The sequence below is a fragment of the Lissotriton vulgaris genome, chromosome 8, assembly GCF_964263255.1.
Source record: "Lissotriton vulgaris chromosome 8, aLisVul1.2, whole genome shotgun sequence".
Taxonomy (NCBI): Eukaryota; Metazoa; Chordata; class Amphibia; order Caudata; family Salamandridae; genus Lissotriton; species Lissotriton vulgaris.
Genome location: NC_141696.1, coordinates 1,306,527,958 through 1,306,543,302, shown reverse-complemented (window position 1 = coordinate 1,306,543,302; position 15,345 = coordinate 1,306,527,958). Strand labels below are relative to the sequence as shown.

Below are 15,345 nucleotides of genomic sequence, written 5' to 3'. Positions count from 1 at the left end.
GATAGCTGTATACTAGGCCTACACCATCGCCCGAAAAAACTGAAAATACAATATAAATTTGCAGACATGGCTATCCTTATAGCGAAACAAGCTTTTACAACGAGGTGGAAATCCCCCCCCCCCCCCCTCATTACACACACGGCACTCAGAGATGGTCAGATGGGGAGGGGCAGAAAGCGCCATCGTTGGAAGAGAGGAATAACGCAGAGTGCGTAAAACTCCCATTTCCATTGAGTGGGAACAGATTTTGGAAACACTGGAGGTTAAAGATCTGGCAGTCCCTGTAGGGCAATAGGAAGGGCAGTTCTATCTTCCATGAGTCGCTAAGTACATGCAATGTGGTGCAGCCCCCTCTATAACATTCCCCATTACGGAATCTAGCATTAAAGCACTTGTTACGACATGAAGACCCAAAAGAATACGCACAACGGAATCCTATGCTGATAAGGGGCGTTGTGAAAGGTTAGTGTGTTCCAGGCTAGATTATCTTTTTGCAGAGTCGTCAAACCGCTACAGAGATGCTAAATTGATGAAAATGGTCATAATTGAACGTACATAAAATGTTCGACTATAGCAAATGTACTGGGAAAAGTATGTGTTACACAATGTAAACTTATAAGACCAACAAAGAAATATGCTGACGACTCGGGTATCCTACCACAATATCAAACTGGATTGCAACGATTACATGAATTACATTTACATCCCCTAAGACCCTTGTGCGCCACGGGGTACCACAGGGATCAACAATAAGCCCAATCTTATTTAATATCTATCTGTGTCCTCTGATCTCTATTATCAAGCCCTTTGGCACTGATCTAGTCAACTATGCGGATGACACACAACTGGTGTTCTCTTTAGAAGGAAACCAGGCAGTTTCCCTAGAATAATTCCAGGAGTGCACAATACCTCTAAATGGCTCTGAAAAAACTTCTTACAATTCAATGGAGACAAAACGGAGATAGTATATTGCTCCACAACTAAAATTGCGTGGCCCTTCACCTCCGATTTCAGACTCACCCCTACGGATAAACCACTGACTCCAGCTAGAACAGTGCGCAACCTGGGGGTTTTGATGGATGATCACCTTCAATTGGAGTCACAAGTAAATAAAACAGTAGTTATTGGTTTCTCCTTGATAAGAGCACTACGTCAGAATCTTCCGCTACTGCCTGCTACTACCAAATCTCAAGTAGTGAGGAGTATAATATTGACCAGGCTGGACTTGTAACTCATCGTATCTGGGAGCACCAAACTCAGTGCTATTGAAGCTACAGAGGATCCAGCCTATAGCAGCCAAATTGGCTTTAAATAGGCAGCACAGTTCCTCAACGACTCTAGCTTTAAAGGACCTTCACTGGCTACCAATTAATCAGAGAATTCATTTCAAATCCCCCTGTATTGTGTTCAGGCAGTACATGGATTGGGTGCGATATCCATGCAGGAAAAATTCACTTGGCATACTCCTGTGAGAAACTTCCGCTCTTCAAGCGCTAATCTGGTAACCACCACAAGATTCAAGAAGACTAGGACGGGTGGCAGAGCATTCGGTGTAGCAACTTCACGACTCTGGATCGATCTTCCCTTGAATATCAGACAAATCAAAACTCTGCTTCCATTTAGGAAAAGCGTAAAGACATGGCTCTTCCCAAGGGAATAGTAATACGAGCTACTCAATATCTGCGAACAGGCTATTTTTATGCACACTGACAACAGGGTAAGTCTCAGTGCCAGGATTCCCGTAGGGTGACAGTTTTGCACCACATAAGTTAAAGTTTCATTACAATAAAACCAATAAAATTATGTTAAAAACATTTTTGTAGAAAGTAGAGCAGGGAATACACTATGTGTCTAGATGTTGCTTTATCTAATGTATGTCTTCTAATGACCCCCCATTAGTCACCGCCCATATTCTGCTCTGTTGGGAAGGGAACATTCCCTCCTTAAGTCTTAGTGCATGCAGCCCTGTCCTAAGATATCCAAGGGGCGAGCCTCTGGTGTTTTTGACTCTTTCCTTTTGGAAGGGTGAACACAACAAGAATGCTGGTACACTGAGGACGAAACATAACATGGAATGCCACCCACAGCAGGGTTCTTATCTGAAGGTGCACCTCATGTATACCGTCCTTAATCTCGTGCCACATGGCAGTAGTGCCAACAATAAGGAAAAATGGGCCGACAGTCCTTTTTAACTGTAACCTGTGAAGAGATAGTTGACTACTTGCCGCCCCCTTCTAAATTGGCCGGCTATTTCCCTGAAACCAAGTCATTCACTGCTTCCAGTTGTGTGTGGATGGCCCACAAGTGCATATACGGTGTGCTTGTAAAAGAGACAGGGCAGTCCTCTATCACCAATATTATTTGTACTAGCATTGCTGTAAACAATGTGATTTTACTAGGAACACATATAGTGTCAGCATACGCCGACGACCTTATACTGTAGATCTAGAGCCTATACCTACTATATTTCAACAATTCAAATGTCTCGGGTCTGGTAATTAACGCTATAAAATCACATGCATTCTTTATGCAATATAGAGAGGACCCGGAACCCATACATTTTGGCCCTCTTGACTGGTCTGTTGCACCACAACCCTTCAAATATTTGGGTATTCCAATATATAGAACACCTCAGGATCTCCTAGAAGGGAATCGTATGAAAGCAATTAGATCACTACGTGCCCAGATATTCTTCTGGACAGCGCTACCTCTCTCGGTCATGGGGAGAATAGCCATTTCCAAGATGGTGTTACTCCCCAAGACTATTGTATTACTTTACTAACATACCGATTCTGATACCAGCCAGTGTCTTTCGTACGCTAGATACTCTCCTCAGGGAACTGATATGGGGTAAAGGCCACCGGAGAGTGAGCCTCGTAAAATTACAACTGAGACCGGAGGCGGGAGGACTGTGAGTACCCGACTTCAGAGCGTATTGGATGGCTAGCCAACTACAGTGGTTGTCATACTGGCTGGCGGGACGTAACTTAAATGAGATCGGATATACCACACAAAAACTAGCGATGGGAAGTCTGCATATGCGGCTTCTGCCCGACTCTAAAATACCGCCTAAAACTCCCTTGTTGCTCAAAATAGACATTCTATATTGGAAACGTACATTGAAATACACCAAACGAACTATCACATACTCGCCTAACGTTCCATTACTTGGCATACCCACAACAATGGGGCCAAGTACAAAACGAAGGATTGCACAAAGGACACAACAGGGGGTGACGACGGAGGGAGCCTTGTTCATAGATGGCACCCTAGCCGACCACGACAACTTCATCCATACTCATGGAGTCCCCCACACACTATTAATGATACACGCCACCATTGTGCATTATGTAAAGAAACACTGGTCCCTCAATGGGCACGAACCCCCCACACATGTCCTGGTGCATGCAATTTACCTGATGGGTGAGGGACGACAACTAACCCGTTGGATATATAGAGGCATTCGAATGCATGCTGGGGCCTCCTTGGTGCCCCTACGGGACAAATGGGCGAGAGACCTTTGTAAAGAATTGCAGGATAAAGAATGGGAGTATGCACTAGAGTTCCCCAAAAAGGTGTCCCAAAATGCTAAATTCAAATATATCCAATACATGATTCTTCATAGAGCATACCTTACCCCAACACCGCCTCAACTGTATATACCCAGACGCACAATTCAGTTGCCCTAGATGTAAATTGGTGGACGCTATATTCTACACATGTTATGGAATTGTCCACGGTTGAGGGGAATCTGGTCAACGGTGGGGGAAGTAATTCAGGAGAAGATAGGTACTTCTGCCTGGGACACGGCAGATAGCTGTATACTAGGCCTACACCATCGCCCGAAAAAACTGAAAATACAATATAAATTTGCAGACATGGCTATCCTTATAGCGAAACAAGCTTTTACAACGAGGTGGAAATCCCCCCCCCCCCTCATTACACACACGGCACTCAGAGATGGTCAGATGGGGAGGGGCAGAAAGCGCCATCGTTGGAAGAGAGGAATAACGCAGAGTGCGTAAAACTCCCATTTCCATTGAGTGGGAACAGATTTTGGAAACACTGGAGGTTAAAGATCTGGCAGTCCCTGTAGGGCAATAGGAAGGGCAGTTCTATCTTCCATGAGTCGCTAAGTACATGCAATGTGGTGCAGCCCCCTCTATAACATTCCCCATTACGGAATCTAGCATTAAAGCACTTGTTACGACATGAAGACCCAAAAGAATACGCACAACGGAATCCTATGCTGATAAGGGGCGTTGTGAAAGGTTAGTGTGTTCCAGGCTAGATTATCTTTTTGCAGAGTCGTCAAACCGCTACAGAGATGCTAAATTGATGAAAATGGTCATAATTGAACGTACATAAAATGTTCGACTATAGCAAATGTACTGGGAAAAGTATGTGTTACACAATGTAAACTTATAAGACCAACAAAGAAATATGCTGACGACTCGGGTATCCTACCACAATATCAAACTGGATTGCAACGATTACATGAATTACATTTACATCCCCTAAGACCCTTGTGCGCCACGGGGTACCACAGGGATCAACAATAAGCCCAATCTTATTTAATATCTATCTGTGTCCTCTGATCTCTATTATCAAGCCCTTTGGCACTGATCTAGTCAACTATGCGGATGACACACAACTGGTGTTCTCTTTAGAAGGAAACCAGGCAGTTTCCCTAGAATAATTCCAGGAGTGCACAATACCTCTAAATGGCTCTGAAAAAACTTCTTACAATTCAATGGAGACAAAACGGAGATAGTATATTGCTCCACAACTAAAATTGCGTGGCCCTTCACCTCCGATTTCAGACTCACCCCTACGGATAAACCACTGACTCCAGCTAGAACAGTGCGCAACCTGGGGGTTTTGATGGATGATCACCTTCAATTGGAGTCACAAGTAAATAAAACAGTAGTTATTGGTTTCTCCTTGATAAGAGCACTACGTCAGAATCTTCCGCTACTGCCTGCTACTACCAAATCTCAAGTAGTGAGGAGTATAATATTGACCAGGCTGGACTTGTAACTCATCGTATCTGGGAGCACCAAACTCAGTGCTATTGAAGCTACAGAGGATCCAGCCTATAGCAGCCAAATTGGCTTTAAATAGGCAGCACAGTTCCTCAACGACTCTAGCTTTAAAGGACCTTCACTGGCTACCAATTAATCAGAGAATTCATTTCAAATCCCCCTGTATTGTGTTCAGGCAGTACATGGATTGGGTGCGATATCCATGCAGGAAAAATTCACTTGGCATACTCCTGTGAGAAACTTCCGCTCTTCAAGCGCTAATCTGGTAACCACCACAAGATTCAAGAAGACTAGGACGGGTGGCAGAGCATTCGGTGTAGCAACTTCACGACTCTGGATCGATCTTCCCTTGAATATCAGACAAATCAAAACTCTGCTTCCATTTAGGAAAAGCGTAAAGACATGGCTCTTCCCAAGGGAATAGTAATACGAGCTACTCAATATCTGCGAACAGGCTATTTTTATGCACACTGACAACAGGGTAAGTCTCAGTGCCAGGATTCCCGTAGGGTGACAGTTTTGCACCACATAAGTTAAAGTTTCATTACAATAAAACCAATAAAATTATGTTAAAAACATTTTTGTAGAAAGTAGAGCAGGGAATACACTATGTGTCTAGATGTTGCTTTATCTAATGTATGTCTTCTAATGACCCCCCATTAGTCACCGCCCATATTCTGCTCTGTTGGGAAGGGAACATTCCCTCCTTAAGTCTTAGTGCATGCAGCCCTGTCCTAAGATATCCAAGGGGCGAGCCTCTGGTGTTTTTGACTCTTTCCTTTTGGAAGGGTGAACACAACAAGAATGCTGGTACACTGAGGACGAAACATAACATGGAATGCCACCCACAGCAGGGTTCTTATCTGAAGGTGCACCTCATGTATACCGTCCTTAATCTCGTGCCACATGGCAGTAGTGCCAACAATAAGGAAAAATGGGCCGACAGTCCTTTTTAACTGTAACCTGTGAAGAGATAGTTGACTACTTGCCGCCCCCTTCTAAATTGGCCGGCTATTTCCCTGAAACCAAGTCATTCACTGCTTCCAGTTGTGTGTGGATGGCCCACAAGTGCATATACGGTGTGCTTGTAAAAGAGACAGGGCAGTCCTCTATCACCAATATTATTTGTACTAGCATTGCTGTAAACAATGTGATTTTACTAGGAACACATATAGTGTCAGCATACGCCGACGACCTTATACTGTAGATCTAGAGCCTATACCTACTATATTTCAACAATTCAAATGTCTCGGGTCTGGTAATTAACGCTATAAAATCACATGCATTCTTTATGCAATATAGAGAGGACCCGGAACCCATACATTTTGGCCCTCTTGACTGGTCTGTTGCACCACAACCCTTCAAATATTTGGGTATTCCAATATATAGAACACCTCAGGATCTCCTAGAAGGGAATCGTATGAAAGCAATTAGATCACTACGTGCCCAGATATTCTTCTGGACAGCGCTACCTCTCTCGGTCATGGGGAGAATAGCCATTTCCAAGATGGTGTTACTCCCCAAGACTATTGTATTACTTTACTAACATACCGATTCTGATACCAGCCAGTGTCTTTCGTACGCTAGATACTCTCCTCAGGGAACTGATATGGGGTAAAGGCCACCGGAGAGTGAGCCTCGTAAAATTACAACTGAGACCGGAGGCGGGAGGACTGTGAGTACCCGACTTCAGAGCGTATTGGATGGCTAGCCAACTACAGTGGTTGTCATACTGGCTGGCGGGACGTAACTTAAATGAGATCGGATATACCACACAAAAACTAGCGATGGGAAGTCTGCATATGCGGCTTCTGCCCGACTCTAAAATACCGCCTAAAACTCCCTTGTTGCTCAAAATAGACATTCTATATTGGAAACGTACATTGAAATACACCAAACGAACTATCACATACTCGCCTAACGTTCCATTACTTGGCATACCCACAACAATGGGGCCAAGTACAAAACGAAGGATTGCACAAAGGACACAACAGGGGGTGACGACGGAGGGAGCCTTGTTCATAGATGGCACCCTAGCCGACCACGACAACTTCATCCATACTCATGGAGTCCCCCACACACTATTAATGATACACGCCACCATTGTGCATTATGTAAAGAAACACTGGTCCCTCAATGGGCACGAACCCCCCACACATGTCCTGGTGCATGCAATTTACCTGATGGGTGAGGGACGACAACTAACCCGTTGGATATATAGAGGCATTCGAATGCATGCTGGGGCCTCCTTGGTGCCCCTACGGGACAAATGGGCGAGAGACCTTTGTAAAGAATTGCAGGATAAAGAATGGGAGTATGCACTAGAGTTCCCCAAAAAGGTGTCCCAAAATGCTAAATTCAAATATATCCAATACATGATTCTTCATAGAGCATACCTTACCCCAACACCGCCTCAACTGTATATACCCAGACGCACAATTCAGTTGCCCTAGATGTAAATTGGTGGACGCTATATTCTACACATGTTATGGAATTGTCCACGGTTGAGGGGAATCTGGTCAACGGTGGGGGAAGTAATTCAGGAGAAGATAGGTACTTCTGCCTGGGACACGGCAGATAGCTGTATACTAGGCCTACACCATCGCCCGAAAAAACTGAAAATACAATATAAATTTGCAGACATGGCTATCCTTATAGCGAAACAAGCTTTTACAACGAGGTGGAAATCCCCCCCCCCCCCCCCTCATTACACACACGGCACTCAGAGATGGTCAGATGGGGAGGGGCAGAAAGCGCCATCGTTGGAAGAGAGGAATAACGCAGAGTGCGTAAAACTCCCATTTCCATTGAGTGGGAACAGATTTTGGAAACACTGGAGGTTAAAGATCTGGCAGTCCCTGTAGGGCAATAGGAAGGGCAGTTCTATCTTCCATGAGTCGCTAAGTACATGCAATGTGGTGCAGCCCCCTCTATAACATTCCCCATTACGGAATCTAGCATTAAAGCACTTGTTACGACATGAAGACCCAAAAGAATACGCACAACGGAATCCTATGCTGATAAGGGGCGTTGTGAAAGGTTAGTGTGTTCCAGGCTAGATTATCTTTTTGCAGAGTCGTCAAACCGCTACAGAGATGCTAAATTGATGAAAATGGTCATAATTGAACGTACATAAAATGTTCGACTATAGCAAATGTACTGGGAAAAGTATGTGTTACACAATGTAAACTTATAAGACCAACAAAGAAATATGCTGACGACTCGGGTATCCTACCACAATATCAAACTGGATTGCAACGATTACATGAATTACATTTACATCCCCTAAGACCCTTGTGCGCCACGGGGTACCACAGGGATCAACAATAAGCCCAATCTTATTTAATATCTATCTGTGTCCTCTGATCTCTATTATCAAGCCCTTTGGCACTGATCTAGTCAACTATGCGGATGACACACAACTGGTGTTCTCTTTAGAAGGAAACCAGGCAGTTTCCCTAGAATAATTCCAGGAGTGCACAATACCTCTAAATGGCTCTGAAAAAACTTCTTACAATTCAATGGAGACAAAACGGAGATAGTATATTGCTCCACAACTAAAATTGCGTGGCCCTTCACCTCCGATTTCAGACTCACCCCTACGGATAAACCACTGACTCCAGCTAGAACAGTGCGCAACCTGGGGGTTTTGATGGATGATCACCTTCAATTGGAGTCACAAGTAAATAAAACAGTAGTTATTGGTTTCTCCTTGATAAGAGCACTACGTCAGAATCTTCCGCTACTGCCTGCTACTACCAAATCTCAAGTAGTGAGGAGTATAATATTGACCAGGCTGGACTTGTAACTCATCGTATCTGGGAGCACCAAACTCAGTGCTATTGAAGCTACAGAGGATCCAGCCTATAGCAGCCAAATTGGCTTTAAATAGGCAGCACAGTTCCTCAACGACTCTAGCTTTAAAGGACCTTCACTGGCTACCAATTAATCAGAGAATTCATTTCAAATCCCCCTGTATTGTGTTCAGGCAGTACATGGATTGGGTGCGATATCCATGCAGGAAAAATTCACTTGGCATACTCCTGTGAGAAACTTCCGCTCTTCAAGCGCTAATCTGGTAACCACCACAAGATTCAAGAAGACTAGGACGGGTGGCAGAGCATTCGGTGTAGCAACTTCACGACTCTGGATCGATCTTCCCTTGAATATCAGACAAATCAAAACTCTGCTTCCATTTAGGAAAAGCGTAAAGACATGGCTCTTCCCAAGGGAATAGTAATACGAGCTACTCAATATCTGCGAACAGGCTATTTTTATGCACACTGACAACAGGGTAAGTCTCAGTGCCAGGATTCCCGTAGGGTGACAGTTTTGCACCACATAAGTTAAAGTTTCATTACAATAAAACCAATAAAATTATGTTAAAAACATTTTTGTAGAAAGTAGAGCAGGGAATACACTATGTGTCTAGATGTTGCTTTATCTAATGTATGTCTTCTAATGACCCCCCATTAGTCACCGCCCATATTCTGCTCTGTTGGGAAGGGAACATTCCCTCCTTAAGTCTTAGTGCATGCAGCCCTGTCCTAAGATATCCAAGGGGCGAGCCTCTGGTGTTTTTGACTCTTTCCTTTTGGAAGGGTGAACACAACAAGAATGCTGGTACACTGAGGACGAAACATAACATGGAATGCCACCCACAGCAGGGTTCTTATCTGAAGGTGCACCTCATGTATACCGTCCTTAATCTCGTGCCACATGGCAGTAGTGCCAACAATAAGGAAAAATGGGCCGACAGTCCTTTTTAACTGTAACCTGTGAAGAGATAGTTGACTACTTGCCGCCCCCTTCTAAATTGGCCGGCTATTTCCCTGAAACCAAGTCATTCACTGCTTCCAGTTGTGTGTGGATGGCCCACAAGTGCATATACGGTGTGCTTGTAAAAGAGAAAGTAAAGAGTGTATGAGTCATGGTTGACTGCGGACACAATGGAATTGCAATATTGATTGTGTACAAAATAAAGAATAAAAGGTATTGCTGACCGCCTTCAAAACATTTGTGTTGTAAAATTCCTAGCGCCACATACTTTCACGTCATCTGTGAATGTCCGAATATATCTCAATATTGGCGGGAGATTGCCAGTGCTTCGTCTGTGGTGGTGGAATGGAGATTGCTGTCACTCCTAAAAGGATGTTACTGGGTATCAGATGAATGTAGGGCTTGGGCCCCTGCAACGGCAGAACTCTTGTAGAAATGGGACTATTAATAGTCAAGAAAGACATTGGTCGTCATTGGCGGTCGGAGGCAGCACCCTCGATGAGTTAATGGATAAGAGGAATGAACTTCTGAGCCTTGACAGAGTAGTCAATTTACAGAGCTCGAGGATGTCCAAAAAAGAATGTCTAAATCTAGGGTAAATGAAGGGACTATTCCCAGAATCTTTAAGTCTAACAGTATTAGCTTCAGAGTACCCAGGAGGAGTGAAGCGTAAATGATTCTATACCCTAATATGGTTATGACTATGTTATCTGATGCATTAAGTGAAAACTGTATGTTCACTGTTAAGATTAATAAACAGAATAAAAAAATTAAAAACTACAAAAATAAAAAAAACAGACTGGAGCATAAAGTGAGTCTCACAACCCCTCATGAATTTCCAAAATTACCCAATTCCCCCAATTTATTAGCCAGACTACAAACTACTGTGCAGGAAATTCTATTACCAAGAATGGCTACCTTAATGGAAGTTTTCCTCTGTGTCGTGCAACAGAAAAGCAGATACCCCAGGTCTCCCAGCAATTTCCTATTCCCCAAATAGATGCGAATCTCATGTATACAGACAATGTTGGACTTCACTGCCCTAAGACCCAGTGCCATTCTACCATTTTTGAGTCTATTGTTCAGACCAAATGCATTTATCATGCAAATATGTAAACTAGTCTGAGACGTTCAATGATCTGGTTCCAGATATCTAACACACCCATTATTTAGTTGTCATTCTTAAATTGTCACATGTCTCCTTTAAAACCTCATTCTGACGCTCACAAAAGTGCAGCTTGCCCTGCCGTTACAACTTTTCCTGCTGTAAAAAACGTTCATGCCCCAATCCCCCACCAGACCCTCCCAATCTCTCTCCCCAACCCAACACTCCTTCCCAACCCCCCCATGACCCACCAACCAACCCCAGATACACCCCTATCAACCAAATGGGGCAATTGGGCCTGCCATGGTCTGTAGATTGAGTTGTACTACCCCCTCCAAGAGTGCACCTAACAAATAAAATAAAAACAGGATTAATCCTAGGATTATAAAGTGTGCGCCTACAAGAAGCAATCCCGATGGTTAGCATTTAAATAACACAGTCAAAAAATAAGACATTACATTATCAATAAGCAACCACAAGCTGTCCAACAAGCCACAAATATACTCCCCCAACTCCCTACAAGGTTACTCAGGGGCAGATCAAATCTCCCTCCCCACCATCAATATCACACCTAAGGTTCTTAAGAAACTCTTCTGCTTTAACCCTGAAGGTGAGAAAATGAGCTTTGTCTTGCAAATTTACTTTCAGCTTGACTGGGTTCATCAGAAACACTTGTGCTCCTTGAGACTGAAAAGGCTGTATCTCCTGCTTCAGGTGCCATCGCCTTTCAACTGTAGTGTGGCAAAAGTCTGGCCTCACAAAAAACGCATAGCCTTCGGCCATCCGCATTGGGTCATGGTGCACTTTTTCAAAGATGGCTCAAAAGTCTGGCCTCACAAAAAACGCGTAGCTTTCGGCCATCCGCTTTGAGTCATGGTGTGCTTTTTCAAAGATGGCTTGCCGGAGGGGGAAATTGCCAAAGAATACTAGGATAGCCCTTGGTTTACCACCACACATGGCGCTGATGTTGTTTAAAAGAGAACATGTGCACTCTTTGGATCTCCAGATCCCAGTTCCAGTCCGTCAACTCCAGAAAAGCGTTCAATAGGCCAGAAATAAACTTTGAGTGTCATCTTACTCTGCTCCTTCTGCAACCCCCAGGACCTTGAAGTCATTACGCCTGAGTCTATTTTCAAATTTATCGAGCTTCCACTGAGTGTCGGTCAATCTCGTTTCATACTCTATTCCCGCTTTCTGGGTTGAGAGCACATTAGCCTCTAAAGTGGTCACCCTATTCTCTACCTCGGTCATTTTGTCAGAGAACTCAGAGCACGCTTTTACAACCTTTTATATAGCGCCTTGCAGTTTCCAGTTGGTGACCTGCGGCGGTCTGCTCTGGTTACCTGATTCCCAGGTATACAGTCTCAAGAGTTGCAGGGCCAGTTTGAGCCAGAATCCCCCACCCACTGTCTGGGCAAATGACCAACTTCCTTCCAGACTTGGCATTACCGAATAGTCCCACTTTAATCCAGCCTTAGCTCCAAGCTCCAAGTTTGGTGAATTTGCTTTCTTGGTGGTTTATCAGGGCTCCATGTTTCCCCCAAGTCATCCAGGAGGACCTCCCCTCTTCCACTTGGATCACTGGAGAAGTTTGCAGAGCTGCCTCTTGAGCCTCTTCTGAGCCCCTAATTCAAGTCCTCCCCAGTCCAGTCAGACTGATCAGACAATAAAAAAGTGTTCTACCGTATCAGTCTGTGCCCCAGTATTGACCTCAAAGCATTTACTCGTACTTTGTGCCCTTTTCTTACGCTCACTGGCCTCCTCAAAGATGGTATGACCCGACGCCTGACTAAGAGCGTGTTCCTAGGGGGCCCTCTTGCGCTCCTGCCATTAAACTTTGAACACACTGTGCTTTGCATCCAGAGTCAAGTCCCTGATTAACGTTGCGTTTACTGTCTGCATCTGCATAGTCATGAGACTACTTCGGCGCCTCTTGAATTGATAGTTTCAGCATCTGCTTGAGATGGCATGGGGGGTGCAGGCTTGTACCATGGTACTCACTTTTGCCGTTGCTGAAGTCTCTGCGCTGAATAGTTCTTTATGTGCACTGGTTGCACCTTGATTAATGACACCTGATACCTGGTGCATTGGCTCTGAAGGTGGTTCAGGTGATTGAGAGGACTGGGAGGGCTCTCTGCCAGTTGACGCTGATCTAAGCACCCGGTTTGGCTTTCTAAACAAATCCACTGCTGTCCTGGCGAAGTCAGATCCATCGGGACGACCTTCTCTGCTGCTACATCTCCATTAGCTCCTGTCTGGCGAAGAGCTAGCCTTGCCCTTCTGTGCCTCTGCTAGAGTTTGCAACCCAGGACTTTGAGGCCCCCGCACAGTTTTAGGGCCCACCCTTACTTCAGCGCGCAATGAGCACCTCCAAGGCTGTTTCCTGACTACGCTGGTTCAATATCACCACAGAATGCCTCTAACAAGCCTTAACATCGTAGTGGCCATCAGCCAGTAGCACTCTCCACTGCTGGCTGCTGTGCAACTGACTAGCATTACGTTCAGAGGGAGGGGCTGCGATCACCCAGCACCAGCGCATTTGTCCCAGAGAAGCAAGCCAGGAGGGAGGTCTGTAAGGATGTACTTACACAGTCACCATCTTGCCCTGTCCTGGGTGGATATCTAATGTGATATAACGTGGACATTTTATAATTCCTCAAGGGACGGATCTTCTATTGCTCCTGCATGGAGCTAATTCGAACAATGTGATACATAAGTCCAGCAATTCAGTCTATAATTTTAGTGACTGGTAGACAGTTTTTGAAACTATTGCTCATTTAGCGCCATACTTCACGAGTAATATGCTGCGCAAGCAACAGCAACATGTCGACAGCACATGTATAGACATTATGCACAACAACAACTATACCAAGCATATGTCACCAACACCTGTCGAGCCATACACAACAAATTGTGTAGCTATTGACTGACCAGGAAGCTCAGTGGTGGTTTCGTCAAGAGTTAGTAGAGTGTTATAGAAATAGTACAGTACAATGCATGTAATCCTTCCTTCTATTTGCAAATTTCACATTGTAGCCGCCCCATCACACTACATACTTTATCCAAGCACAAAGCAGTGTGGGATATGGAATTTATTTTTTATTCTGCTACTAGTCAAGTGTAATCTATGTAACTCTAAAGTAAAACTGCAATCAATTAAAAGCAGAAGATCTGTAATCTTCCATTGTCTTATGTTGAAACAGAGATCTACCGCTTGTAGGTGAACACAGATCCATCACGAAATGTAAGCTATAAGAACTGGTAACTCTTACTGGTATCTCTTACTTATTTAGCTTGTACTAAACGTATTGTTGGCTTACTCCTGAATTTCTAGCAGTATCTCTTACTTATTCAGCTTAAACTAGACGCATTGCTGACTTACTCCTGAATTTCTAGCAGTAAGTCACATTAACTCATGGAAGACCGGTTTGTATACCACGCCCTTAGTTTTTAAGGAGTAAACGGAAATAAGTTTGAAACGGAAAATTAGGTTTTTAATTAAACTTTAGAAAAATCCCAATTACACCACATAAATCATTTGCTTTTGTCTCAATGTGTTTAACATTTTCAGTGCAATTACAATCTGTTAACTATACATTCATAATTCAAGTCACATACATCACTTACCTTTTCCTTCTTCCCTTCCAGATAATACATCTGCACCAACCATCGTTCCAACACCACCTAGACAGACCACAACAGCCGCAAAATGGATCGGCCTGTATCTTGATTGTAAAATAAACCATGAAAGGGCCATCAATACTGGGATTCCAACACAGTCCAGGAGCTAGATGTGCAGAGTTAAACAGGAGAACGACTTGTCATGAGAAAACTATCAGCAAAAAAGTAATTCGTTAGACACAGCTTCTTCAAAATACAAACAACATAATCGAAAATGTTTCCCCTGGAGCACACTGTAGCATACCGTCATGTATTTCCATATTTGCCATTTTTATTTTAGATTTTTTATATTTGACAGAAACAAAAGCCAACCAGGCTGCCATCTACAGGAGCCACACAATACAGTAACAGAATGTATCTTGTGTTGTTGAAAGGGTAACTTTATATTACCTAAGGAAATTAATGCAGAACAGATGAGTGATATTTATGTGACAATGTCAAAATCTTTAAAGTATTGCAGCAAATTCCTTGAGTATAGGTCCGAGGAAAAGGCCCTGATTTTCCAAGAATAAGGCAGCTTGCGAAAAGGCAAGAGCGCAGTCCACCATGCATTTTCATTACTGTACTTTGTTAGTAAGAGCAGGGTTCGTTGTATGCCTACTTCATGAACTTCTCTTTTTTTTTTTTTTTTTAAATATATTTTTATTGCAGGAATCAGTAAATTTTTACAAAGCGGACCAGCATTATAAGTTCAATCAAAATTAGTAGGATACATCCCATCGTCCCTCAGCAGGA

The 15,345-nt window shown here is 43.8% G+C and overlaps 1 protein-coding gene across 3 annotated transcripts in view; it reads right to left on the bottom strand.

Moving 5' to 3' along the window:
* The window catches only part of SLC35F2 (solute carrier family 35 member F2), a 322,015-nt gene that overhangs the window by 129,396 nt on the left and 177,274 nt on the right, over positions 1-15,345 (bottom strand). For all 3 annotated transcript variants that reach the window (XM_086935238.1, XM_086935239.1, XM_086935240.1), the window contains exon 4: positions 14,557-14,716. In XM_086935238.1, coding sequence (XP_086791364.1) covers positions 14,557-14,716 — 160 coding nt within the window. The remainder of the gene's footprint in view (positions 1-14,556; positions 14,717-15,345) is intronic.